The 12,278-nt window shown below is 35.3% G+C and overlaps 1 protein-coding gene across 1 annotated transcript; it reads left to right on the plus strand.

Annotated features, from left to right (window-relative positions):
- The first annotated feature begins 678 nt into the window (after nt 1–678).
- Nucleotides 679–11,034, plus strand: LOC101715367 (sulfotransferase 1E1). Its single transcript, XM_004871724.2, is given in 8 exon segments — nt 679–829; nt 2,561–2,686; nt 3,131–3,133; nt 3,500–3,594; nt 4,913–5,039; nt 7,380–7,474; nt 8,841–9,021; nt 10,857–11,034. Coding segments are annotated over 8 exon segments (891 nt in total). The 3' UTR covers nt 10,970–11,034.
- Nucleotides 11,035–12,278: the final 1,244 nt, after the last annotated feature.

Here is a 12,278-nt window from a genome sequence, read left to right on the forward strand (position 1 = left end):
ATTTATATAAAATTATTAAATAGGACATTTCTTTTTAATTTATTTGTTAAAGTATGTACTAATTTCATTTTCCCTTAAAAAATGTATTTTTTCAAGGATTGAAATTTTCTATAGTAAAGGGAATACATTTGGTAGCTGAAAGAATTGCCTGCAGGAGTCTTTTCTCATATAAACTCATTGAAATAGAAAACAGAAGCCACAGCAGTCACGAATTTACATATATAAAACAACTTACCAGATATTTTTAGGGTGAAAATGAATAAGAGGAAGATCCAGGAAAGGCAACCTCAAGAAAAGGTGAAATTTATTGAGACGTGCTGTCATAAATTTAAAATGCAGTAGGTTTGAAAAAATGAGAACTAAAGGAAGTTTTCTTATTAGACCTATATTATTTTCTTATTAGACCTGCATTATTTTCTTATTAGACTTATATTAATAGCAATATTAGAAACATATTCCCAATATAGATTTTGTATATTAGACCTGTATTCATAACAGTATTAGAAATTCTTCAGGACCAAGACTGTGATATATACATTTAAGTTTACCTACACTGTACCTGTGTAAGAAGGCATACATACCAGAGAAGGCCTCAATACACATAGTTATTGCTAAAATTTGAAACACTGTATATACAAAGTATAAAATGTACTTTTATTTTTTTCAGTATAGCACTCTATGATGGATTCTTCCAAACATGACTATTATGAAATCTTTGGTGAAATCCATGGAATACTATTGTATAAAGACTTCATCAAATATTGGGATGATGTGGAAGCATTCCAGGCAAGACCAGATGATCTTGTCATTGCTGGCTATCTTAAATCTGGTAGGTCTCTTTGATAAGAATTATTACCCACTTGAACGATAAATTTGGAGCTGGTCACTTCTTCCATATTAATTTTCTTTATCAAATAAGGAAGTTGTATTTTTGATACAAGTGATAAAATTAGCATATTTTAGCTCTATTTTATGACTATAATACAAAACTTGAAAAGCTCATTGATAAATGCAAATCACTGATCACATTTGAAAATTATGTAATATACATGAATGAATCTATATTCATTCCATTATGATAATTTATAGCTACCAACTCTATTTTATGTTATTTCCTATTGTATGTGGAGAGTGTAAAGCACTTTTCATAGGTATTCAACAGCTCTCTTTCTGCCAACCAGAAAGCTATCCATAAAACTCATTCTTAAAGCCATAACTTTCTTCTGAGATTAGCTTAACTGTGAAGTATAGTTTTCTAGTTTTACTACCATAGACCACTAGATATTAATTAAAACAGTTCAATCCAGACAACTTTCTCTCATTGTTCCATTTAGCACTTGAAAAATAAACATAACAAACAAGGCATGTCTTTGGTGACCCCAACTGTAAAACTAATCCTCCATTCATTTTCTCTGCTATACTCCATGGCAGCACAATGCCAGTCACCTGAAGAGGAAACCTGACAAATCTTCTCATTTCACTTTTTGTCTCCTCATTTTCCCAGTTCAATAAATTGCAATATTTTGCCCAGTTTGACTTGTATTTTAGCCTCACAGGTGACATCTTACAGGATCTTCTCTCCCTTGCTCTTCTGCAGTATGTTCTGCTACCAGAAGAATTCTTCTAAAATATATTCTGATAATTTTGCTCTGTTGATTAATGTATGCCAACACCTTTTCATAACTTTTATAAACACTTCAGAGTCTATAGCAAAAGCTATAGGCATTTTGTGCCTGCTATCTGCGTTATTCTGAAGCCTTGACACATACATCTCTACAGGTAAATTATTTGCAGGCTCTATAGTGTATTTACAATTATTTTCCTTCCAACTATAAAATATTAAGTATCCCATCATGATTTAAACAAAAATAGACCATGCTTCTGCCTGGTAGCAGAAGTTCCTTCCCGACCTCACATGAGCAGTGAAATTTATGCAAATATTTGATTAAGCCTATGCTTAATCATTAAGGGATTTTTTGTTAAAACATTTCAGAGCATCAGCAATACACTGAATTATATACTACTCCTTTGCAATTCTTTAAATCCCCCTGCCCATCTCTATTATAGCATTATAAGAAAAGCTAAACATTGCTACCATTGAACACTGTTTCTGACTTTTCTGAATGCCACCAGAGGACAGAGACCAGATTTATACTTCTCTGTATTCTCTGAAATTAGACCAAACCTGAGGGAGAAAAGCTGTCAGTGACATTGTGGTCCAAAGTAGTCATGTAAGCAGCACCAATTAGTCAAGTCTCCTGACTATTTAGTTGTAAAGATTGATGTTCAAAATATCAGCTTTCATAATGGCACACTTCATCATGGGCAAATGTGAACACTTAACAGGTGTGTTTTACTATACTATTCATCATTATTTGTTAAGGTTCTTTTGTGGTCCTATAAGATAAATTATAGGAGAGGTTTCTTTGAGTTCTGTGGCTAAACACTCTGCAAATAGTATAACATTGACACCTTTACATTTTATCCATCTATAAATCCAGCACTCTTGTCACCAGCCCTTTGTGGTCAATGGAAACTAAGCCTTGTTCAATTGTTACAGGCACAACCTGGCTTACTGAAATTGTATATATGATCTATAAAGACAGAGATGTGGAAAAATGCAAAGAAGATGCAATTTTTAACCGAGTGCCTCACCTGGAATGCAGAAGAGAGGAGATAATTAATGGTAATATTCAAGTTGCCTTTAAAAGCTGGACACAAATATTATGCAAGCAAAGATCATAAGCAAGAGTGGCAATTAGTATTATATCTGCTATATAGAGAGACTGTACATTTAAATTTAAATCTCGACAATGTTAATACATAACATGCATCTAGAATAGAGGGAAAATTAGTTTTTATTTGCATTCTGTAGTGTCTTGTAATAGTGCCTTTTCTTGTGAGCTAAATGTGAAAATATTTTAAATACTGGGAAATATTCATAAATCTTCAGGGATATATTGAAAAGCATACTAATCACAGATTCTTTTGATAGTGTGAAAAATTAAAAACCTAAATGTCAGTCAACAAAAGAACAGATAAAAGTAACACTATGAGATCATTAAAATCTATTGAGATTTCTTTTTTTCATACCGGGGATTGAACTCAGGTCCATGTGCTTGCGCAGCAGGCGGTAAAACCACTGAGCTAAATCTCTGGCCCTCTATTGAGATTTCTTGACATTAGAGTTTAAGAATAATATATTGAGGATAAAAGGCAATGATAAGATATGAAAAATGCCCATAGTGTGGTTTGGGATAGCTGTGAATCAAGGGATGGGAGTATATTTGTATGAACAGTCTTAACATAATGTTAATAATTTCTTCAGGTGGTGAAACTTCAATTTGATTTTATTTTTTCTCCATAATTTTCTGTATTTTTCACAGTGTTATTATTTTGAACACCATATAAAACCTTAAAGTTGCTACTGTTTTAGAAAATGTATATAAATATTTAAAGTTTGCAATATTATCTAACTTTTTATGTTTAAAAATTGGAGTAAAACAATTAAAGAAAATGAAATCTCCAAGAATGATAAAGACTCATCCGGCACCCCAACTTCTTCCAGCCTCATTTTGGGAAAAGAAGTGTAAGGTAAAAAGTGTCCAATGCTTTCAGAAACTCATCAAAGTCAAAGGCATTTAGAATGATCAAGTCAGATATTTCCTTAAGTGTTCTCATGCACACTTCTTCGTTTTTCACTGAATTTATATATGTATGTATAATAAATGTATAATAAATATGGATTATAGTCATTGTACTCAGAGAATCTGTATTGTCATTTCAACTCTGCCATTTGCCTGAGGTGATTCTGAGAAGACCTAGTTAAATTTTCTAAGCCTCAGGTGTTGGTAGAAATATAATAACATCCTTCATGTTGTTTTTATGGTTTATATTTGGACATGCCCTCAGAGCTTCAGATGTTCGGAGGCAGTGGCTTGTGGAAGGTTATTGGATTATGGATGTGCTGGAGCTAGGGTGGTCCTGGGAGGTGGGATGTGACTGACAGATGCTTGGTCCCTCAGGCTGTACCTTAGTAGGGTTTATCTCCTTGCTAGCCTCCTCTCTTCTCTCTCTGCTTCCCAACTGCCATGAAGTGAGCAGGCTTTCTCAGACTCTGCCCTTCCGGCCTTCCTGCCTTGAGGCTGGCCATCTATGGGGAAAAAATGAGCCAAAATAAACTTCTTCTTCTTTAAGTTGCGGGTATCCAGTATTGTTTCTCAGCAACGAAGAAACTGACGAAGACACCCATAGCGTTGTTAGAAGGATTAAATAAAATTATGCTTGCAATTGGTTGACACAGTACCTAGCATATTCTAAGCATATTATTTAGAAGCTCCTTTTGTGTTTGTTATAATTACCAGTTGTACTAAATATCCTCCTTTTGCAAAACTTTGTACTTGCAATTGTGAGGCATATAAATGAAAAATAAAAATGTAAATTAGACAAGTATCATAATACATTTTGAATATTTATCTTAGTTCATTCTGTTGTTAACAACTCAGTGTCATAGCCTGGGTAAGTGCTAAAGGAAAGCAGTTTATTTTGGTTCCAGTTCTGGTCCCAGGTCTGGGGGCTTTAGTAGGTGATGATTCTCTTGCTGGCAGTGTTGAAGGCAGCATCATGTATCACCTGGCAAGAGATAGAGTGTGTGCATGTGTGTGTTCTGGTCTCTCTCCCTCTTCATGTACAGCCATGAGTACCTTGTCTTAGACAGCAACACCCTAGTCAGCTTATTTAATCCAAATCACCTCCCAAAGGTTTCACCTGTGAACATCATAGATTACATTTTCATCTTAATACTTCAAAACAAGTATTATATTTGTAGCTGAAAGCATGAATCTTTAAATCCTGATGAGACAATGGTTGAAGAACTATTAAGTGATGTAACATACAATTCCTTTCTTCTTAGATGATATATATTTGCCGGGATGCCAAGGATGTGACCATTTCTTATTATTATTTCTTTCAAATGATTACAATTCATCCAGATCCTGGATCCTTTCCAGAATTTGTGGAGAAATTCATGCAAGGTTGAGGTAGGAACAGCTTATTTTCTCTGAATTCTTTCCAGATAAGTGATAAAGGGCAAATTATATTTCTGCATCAATGTTTGCTTTTCATCTGCTCTCATTATTATCCTTTCTTGATCAAAACACAGATATTCTAAAAACCCTTAATGGTTAGAGCATGTATAGGTTTTGGTTTCCATATGTGTTTGGCAAATTGCAGAATCTTGATATTTCAGTCCAACACCTACAGATAAATGCATTTAAGAGTGCCTGAGGGCTAGAGGTAGAAGTTTCTTCTTTGAAATTCAGACAATGTCTAATTTTTTGTCTAGTCTTTTCTTATCAGAAAGATGTTTCACAACTTGTTATTGGCTCAGGGAGGGAATGGGGGCAAGAGAATATTCATTTGCTACCAAGGAAAATGCCAGATGTTACTTGAGCATGAATTCATGACCAATTCTGAATATGAACAAAATCCTTGCTCATTGGACCCTGAATATTTCTCTGAATATTTCAATCAGATATCTCAGAGTAGTAAGGAATTACTTGAGCATACACTGTGAGAAGTTTTAATTCATATTAAACACTTAGGCTAAAGCAACTAAATGTTTGGACTTGAAGATGAAAGGGTACAGGATATGCTAGTATTCATTAAAGAAGGGCATTCTGATTAATAATTCAAAGAAAAAATAATGATGCCATTTTATATTCATAACAGATAATATTGGCTCAATATAAGGTATATGTGGATTATAGAAAAAATTTTTGCCAAGTTATCATGAGTAAAATATATGCCTCAAGATTGTCTAGGCCCTGATAGCAGGATAGAAAAGAAAAATGTACACCTTTACAAAAGGAATGAATAAGGTGAAAAGAATGAATAAATGTTGTAGAACTTTTTATATAAAGAAAAATTGCCTACTAGAGTGAAAGAATAGAGAAGCTATTACCATGACACAATGAAAAGCAGAAGACCAGCTCATACACAGTGACATTGTTTTTGTTAGTTTGTAACTGGATGAAATAGTTATATATAGGTGAGAGAAGAGACACACAGAGAGAGAGAGAGAGAGAGAGAGAGAGAGAGAGAGACTGTATGTGCTCATACCATCCCATCCCTGTAATCTTATAATTTTCTGGAAGAAAGATAACACTAAGCAACCCCGAAAGAGCATTTCTTGCCATTTAAATGACTAACTGGTGCCCAGAATTGCCCACCTCCTTGGCTCCAAGGCGTGGTTTCCCAGAACAGTTTCCTCACAGGTGGCCAAGGTGCTTTTTTTTTTTTTTTGCATTAGTGTATGTTTGGTATACATAATGATACATAATCATTACATCCCCGCCTCAGCTCCACGTGGCTCCATGGGCAGCAGGCTCTCCCCGGAGCAGCGTGCTGCTGCTTCTGATGGCTGCTTGGTGCTCGGTGGGTTCCTATCTGTGGGACACTCACCGAATGCCGGACAGGGGCCAGCTCGCAGGAGTGCGGGTAACCGAGCTGCTGTCAGCACCCTGAGGTGCTGCTCCACATGTCACACCTGCTTGCTGGGCTGAGACAGTAATGCCCGGGTCAGACCTTGGAGCCCCAGAGTCCTATATATGCCCATGTCAACAGCGCCAGGGGTGAAAGCCGGTGTATAAATGTTGAGTTTGACACTGAGATCGAACTTTTCTGAGTGGGAGACCGGTAGTAGTTTAACTCAACTCCGTTTATTAGCCCGATTTAATAAACACACACAGACACACAAACTAGTTTTTAAAATGCCCTCGTAGTTTTTATGGTGTGAGAAACTAAAAGTGTAAACAAGGATCAAAATGTATAATTGATAATATGAAATAGAAAGAAAAGGTCTAAAGAGGTAGGGGATGTGGGAGGGGTAGAAGAAAGGAAAGAAGGGAAAGGAAAAATATGAGAAAAGGAAAAGATGGAAACAAAGTCTCTGTAAATAGGGAGGGGTGGAGGGGTTGAAGGGAGGGCAGGGGAATGGGGAAAAAATAAGAACCAAGATACATCATGTAAAGATACAAGTTCCCAATGATGAATGTAACTGTATTTTATACCTAAAATGTACCAATAAACTTAATGGGAAAAAATGCCCTCATAACTTTGAAACAAACTGAGGAGAACTAAGTAACTGCACAAATGATGTTGCAGGGATCGAACTTACAGTGTGTTCATTCCCGGTCTCAATTATTCCACACATTTTGCTTCTCTTCATGCAGCGAATGCTGCCTAATCTGTGTGAGGATCTATTTCTCACCCTGTGCTCATCGACTTCTTTTTTTTTGTTGCTGTTATTTGAATATTTGATTTCAAGCTGCACAGAGCTGACATTATGCCTTTATACTTTTTTGGTCTCTTAATTTTAGTTCCCTATGGTTCGTGGTATGATCATGTAAAATCGTGGTGGGCAAAGAATAAGGATTCACACGTGCTGTTTATTTTCTATGAAGATATGAAAGAGGTGAGAGACTGAAAACATAACCAGTTCAGTAATTTCTAAGATGCTAGCATGTAGAATCAATAAACCAACTCTAAATAAGTGATAGCCACCACCTTCAAACTTTTGAGAATGCCACAATAATCCAGATTTGTTAGTAGAGAATTGAAAGCAGTAGACACAAATATTTTGTTTTTTTAAGAATGCATCTCAAAACGTTTCCTAAGGATAAAATATGAAGAACTGAGTTCTTAAAACCACACACACACACACACACACACACACACACACACACTCGAAAAGCAACCATGGGCAAAGAGTTGCTAAATCTTCAAAACTATCAATGTTAGAGCTATCACACACTGATTATAAAATAATTATGCTTACTATATCTAAATATAAACTTTGAAGCTTAAAAATTTACTCCCCATTTGTCCATATCCACCCAGTCCCCAGTTTGATCACCATGCAATCAAATCACCATGTTTTAGTTTTCTTTATGTTTGAATCATGAGGAAATTAAGAATGAAAAAACTAATTTGTTTTTGTTTCTATAGTGTATAAAGTAGAAAGAGATAGGCATATTAAGATTGTGTTCATAGACAAGATCTTTGGAGTACAATGAAACAAATAGAAAATAAAAGTACACATGTGAGACAATAGATTTGAGAATTTTTAGGAACAAAAATTGAGTCATATAACTAAAATTCAGACAGTCAAGCATATCAGCCTAAAGAAGGTGTTACAAATGCTTAAGTTTGGAAGGTAAGGTGTGGCTTAATCAAGAACCGAATTTGGAGACACCAAACCCCATAAGGAGAATTGCACACTAGAATAAATGCTGCAGTCACTATTGGAAGGAGTTGCATTGAGTTATTTAGGAGAATAATGGAGCAGACAACAGGAGTGGCCTGGAGATGGTGATGCCTGTGTCTGTGGCAGGAACATCTGATGCCTCTTAAGTTTTCTGGTTCCATTTTTTTCCTCTCTACCACAATAAATTAGAAAAATAAAAGTTTCTACAAGTTCTCATCTGTCAATCTTGATCTTTCTTTCGTAGGGCACTATGGTCTTTGAGAGTATATATTCACCTTCCTTGATAAAGTTTATTGAGCATAACTACATATTAAAGACTATAATAATTATGACACAAACATCATCTAATTTAATTCTTCTAACAATTTTGTAGTATATTTTATATCCATTTTATTCATGAGAAGAATTATGGATAGAGTTGTTTTCTAGAAAACAATTTCCCAAGAAGCATTTTTAAGTTAAATTTTAATTTCTATATAATTGAGAAAAAGAGGAAATTTCTCTCATTTTTATCCAAATATTGATTTATTCAATTTTAGCAGTATAGTCTTCAAAGCATTTTTTTTCTCTGTAGGATATAAGAAAAGAGGTGATGAAACTGATGCAGTTCCTGGGGAGAAATCCATCAGAAGAGCTTGTAGACAAGATTATACAGCACACATCATTTCAGGAGATGAAGAACAATCTGTCTACCAACTACACAATGCTGCCAGAAGAAATAATGAACCAAAAAGTGTCCCCCTTCATGAGGAAAGGTAAGAATGTCATGCCATTTGCCTCTATTGCTATAAAAAATTGTAAGTTTTCATAGCTGTTGGGAAAAAAAAAAACCTTCTGAGGATCTAGTCATCCTGTTTACCTAACATGTTTTCTTTAGAGTTTTTTTAATTTTGAATATTCTATTGATTTATCAGTTCCATAAGAGGCATAAAACACTATTCCTACTACCAAACCATTGGTTGATTAGTTTTTGCAGCATGCAATATTAAGAATAATCAGATACTTCAATTCAGCACCAGAAGTAATACCACATTCTACTAGCTATCATTAACCAAGCCTATGTGTCTCTACAGTGCACCATATACCTTACATACATTATCTACTTATGTTCTAACCAGAAACTCAGAAAAATGGTCCAGTTACCCTCTTGTTTTTGTTTTATTGCGATGAAGAAATCAGCTTAGAACAATCAAATTTTGGGGGGTTGGTTTTGTTATTGTTGTTGTTGTTTGGTGCCGGGAATCAAACTCAGGACCTTGCGCTTGCCAGGCAGGCATGGTGCTACTGAGCTAAATCCCCGGGCCAGAGCAATTAGGTTTTTCATAAACAAGGGACAGAAAATGTTAAGACAAATTGGCAGAAGTAGGAATTTAAATGTACCTTTGTTTAGTAAAAATAACAAAATACAATGAGATGAAATTCTCTTTAGGAGGAGTCGCAGCCTGGTGACGCATATATGGTCAGTTCACAAATTCAAAGCCAAATAGGCTACGCAGAGTGCTAAGACTTCCTCTTATGAATATGAGGGGAAACAGAAACAGAATAGAAAAAGCTCGGTCTAAAAATCAAATTGTTAGCGAGATGGTCAAGGAACTTTAAATATAACAGGAATAAACATGTCACTGGGCAAAACCAGTCAATTTTAGATTATATTCCATCTACTCTTTGAATTGTCTGTCTTTTTTTTTTTTCCAAAGTGTCTATATGTATATTAGACAAAGTAATTGTTTTGCTTGCAAAAGACTGCTAACTGCTATGCCTTCGGACCTTACCTGATTATCAGTAACACACATTTTCTGTTTTCTGCTTTTTGGATCAGTTCAGTGGACACGTTTAGAGCCTCTTGAGTTAGAAGTTTAATGAACTACAGATTCAAAAGGAGAATGCCTCTGTTCTGTAAGAGTAATGTTGGATGTGTGATTAAAGATAGAAAGAAGAGGCTGCTAAACTATCATAATAACTGGGGTGGGAAGGCTGGGCCCTGGCCGTAGGAGTGGAGAGGAGTCACTGGATACAAAGAAAGCCCAAATATGAACAGTGGATTAAAATGTTAGTGTTGAGGGGTAACTTCCAAGTTTATGGTTTGTATGCCTAGTGTCATCAACTAGGTTATCCAAAAGTACATGAAGAACCTATAATTTTGTAGGGCAAATGAATTTATTTTGAGTTAACTGAGTGTGAAATACTTGTCTAGCATCCAGGTGGTAGTGTCATGTAGGTAACTGAATATAAAAGCAGGAGTCTGGATTTGAGTGCTATTAGTATGAAGATATTTAATTGCTTGAGAATAGGGAAAACATGGGTTTCATCATGGAAGTCCCTATATATGAGGAGAAAGGAAAGGAAAATTAAATAGCATAAAAAGGAGAAGTGGAAGAATAAAATTTGCTCTTCTATTTAAAAGCCAATTGAGTCAAATTCATCTTTGTAAACTCAAATTATATAATATTTATGGCATGTATTTTATTGAAAAAATTGTGGATTACAAGAAAAACTTGACTAGGTGTTAATGAAAATGATTAACATTAGAAAATTTCACAATTTTGGCTGGGAAGATGCAATGCTTACTGTTTCTTCTCTTTTGTTACAGGAGTTTCAGGAGACTGGAAGAATCACTTTACAGTAGCCCTGAATGAAAGATTTGACATACACTATGATCAGCAAATGAAAGGTTCCACACTGAAGTTACGCACCAAGATCTAACAAGGCTTTCCTGTTTTTAATATATCTTAGATTAAACATTTCTTCTCATCAGTCTACATTTTTTCTTATTTTAGATTGATAAGAAGTCTTCTGAAAGATCAGGTTCATATATTTAGGGAACTTTTTATATAAAGAAGAAATAAGGATATTACTCTTTTTTCCCTTTATTATACAAAGTGTAATCTGTGGAAATAATGTAGAAATAGTTCATTTTGTTAGTTTAATGAAAAATGCTCCAAGCTATTTTGTGATTTTTTTTAATTAAGAAGAGGACATTTAGTATATACAGTAATACCTCAGTTCATGACTGCTTCTTTTGGTGAATAATTTGTTTCCCAAACAGAAGTGTTTGGCAAAATTTTACTTCCATCTGTGAACTCCACTTTGGTCATCTTCCCTACGTGAACATGAACATGGCCATCCTACCAAAATCGTAGAATGAATTAAGTTCATGAACCGAAGTACCACTGTATTTACTTTTGTATAAATACAAATGAATAACTACTTCTGAATGCAATTTGAGCAACAAATAAATAAACTCATACTGGATTATAACCTACAGCATAAATTAAATGTACACGATTTTACAGTAATAAAAATGACGAAGTTGTAATTGAATGCTGAAAACTGATAATCATTCGGCCCGGAAGAGTTACAACTAATGATGTGTAGTTCCACACCCCATTACTTAAGTGTGAGATTCACCTCGTGCTTTACTTGTGAAGAATATGGAGATACTGAATAGCCCGGGGAGGGGAGAAGATTGTCTTCAAGTAGGCCAGGTGACTCTGGTTAATATTATTGGTAATAAGATGTGTAGGTAACGGGTTGTGTTAGTTATTTGTCTCATTGATGAGACAAAACACCTGACACCCAAAGTGAAAGGGGCAAGGGTTATTTAGCTCACAGTTTATAGAGGTTTCAGTCCATAATCCACTGGCTCCAAGGCAGGGTGGTACATGGCAGAGGGGTGTCACAGAGGAGATATAGTTCATGGTGACCAATGGTAGCAAAAGCAACAAGAGAACCTTACCATCATCTTCCTGCCCCTTTTATCTTATTCAGACTACTGGGATTAGGGCAGTGCCAAACCAATCACTCATGAATAGAGGTTTAGTAATCAAATGCTCTTAACCCCAGCATCACACACTCTAGATTCAACCACCTCTGGAAAAGCATGAGGCATTGGGGGAACATCTAAGCACAACCCATAACACAGATGTACTTGATATGTGATAAAAATGGCACTTTTCTCTGTTGGTTTCTTCCCCAAAACCATAGCCATTGCCTAACCAAGAGGAAAACATCA

This window comes from Heterocephalus glaber, unplaced genomic scaffold (genome assembly GCF_053883595.1).
Source record: "Heterocephalus glaber isolate CG9 unplaced genomic scaffold, H.glaber_assembly_v1.0 deba00000281, whole genome shotgun sequence".
NCBI lineage: Eukaryota > Metazoa > Chordata > Mammalia > Rodentia > Bathyergidae > Heterocephalus > Heterocephalus glaber.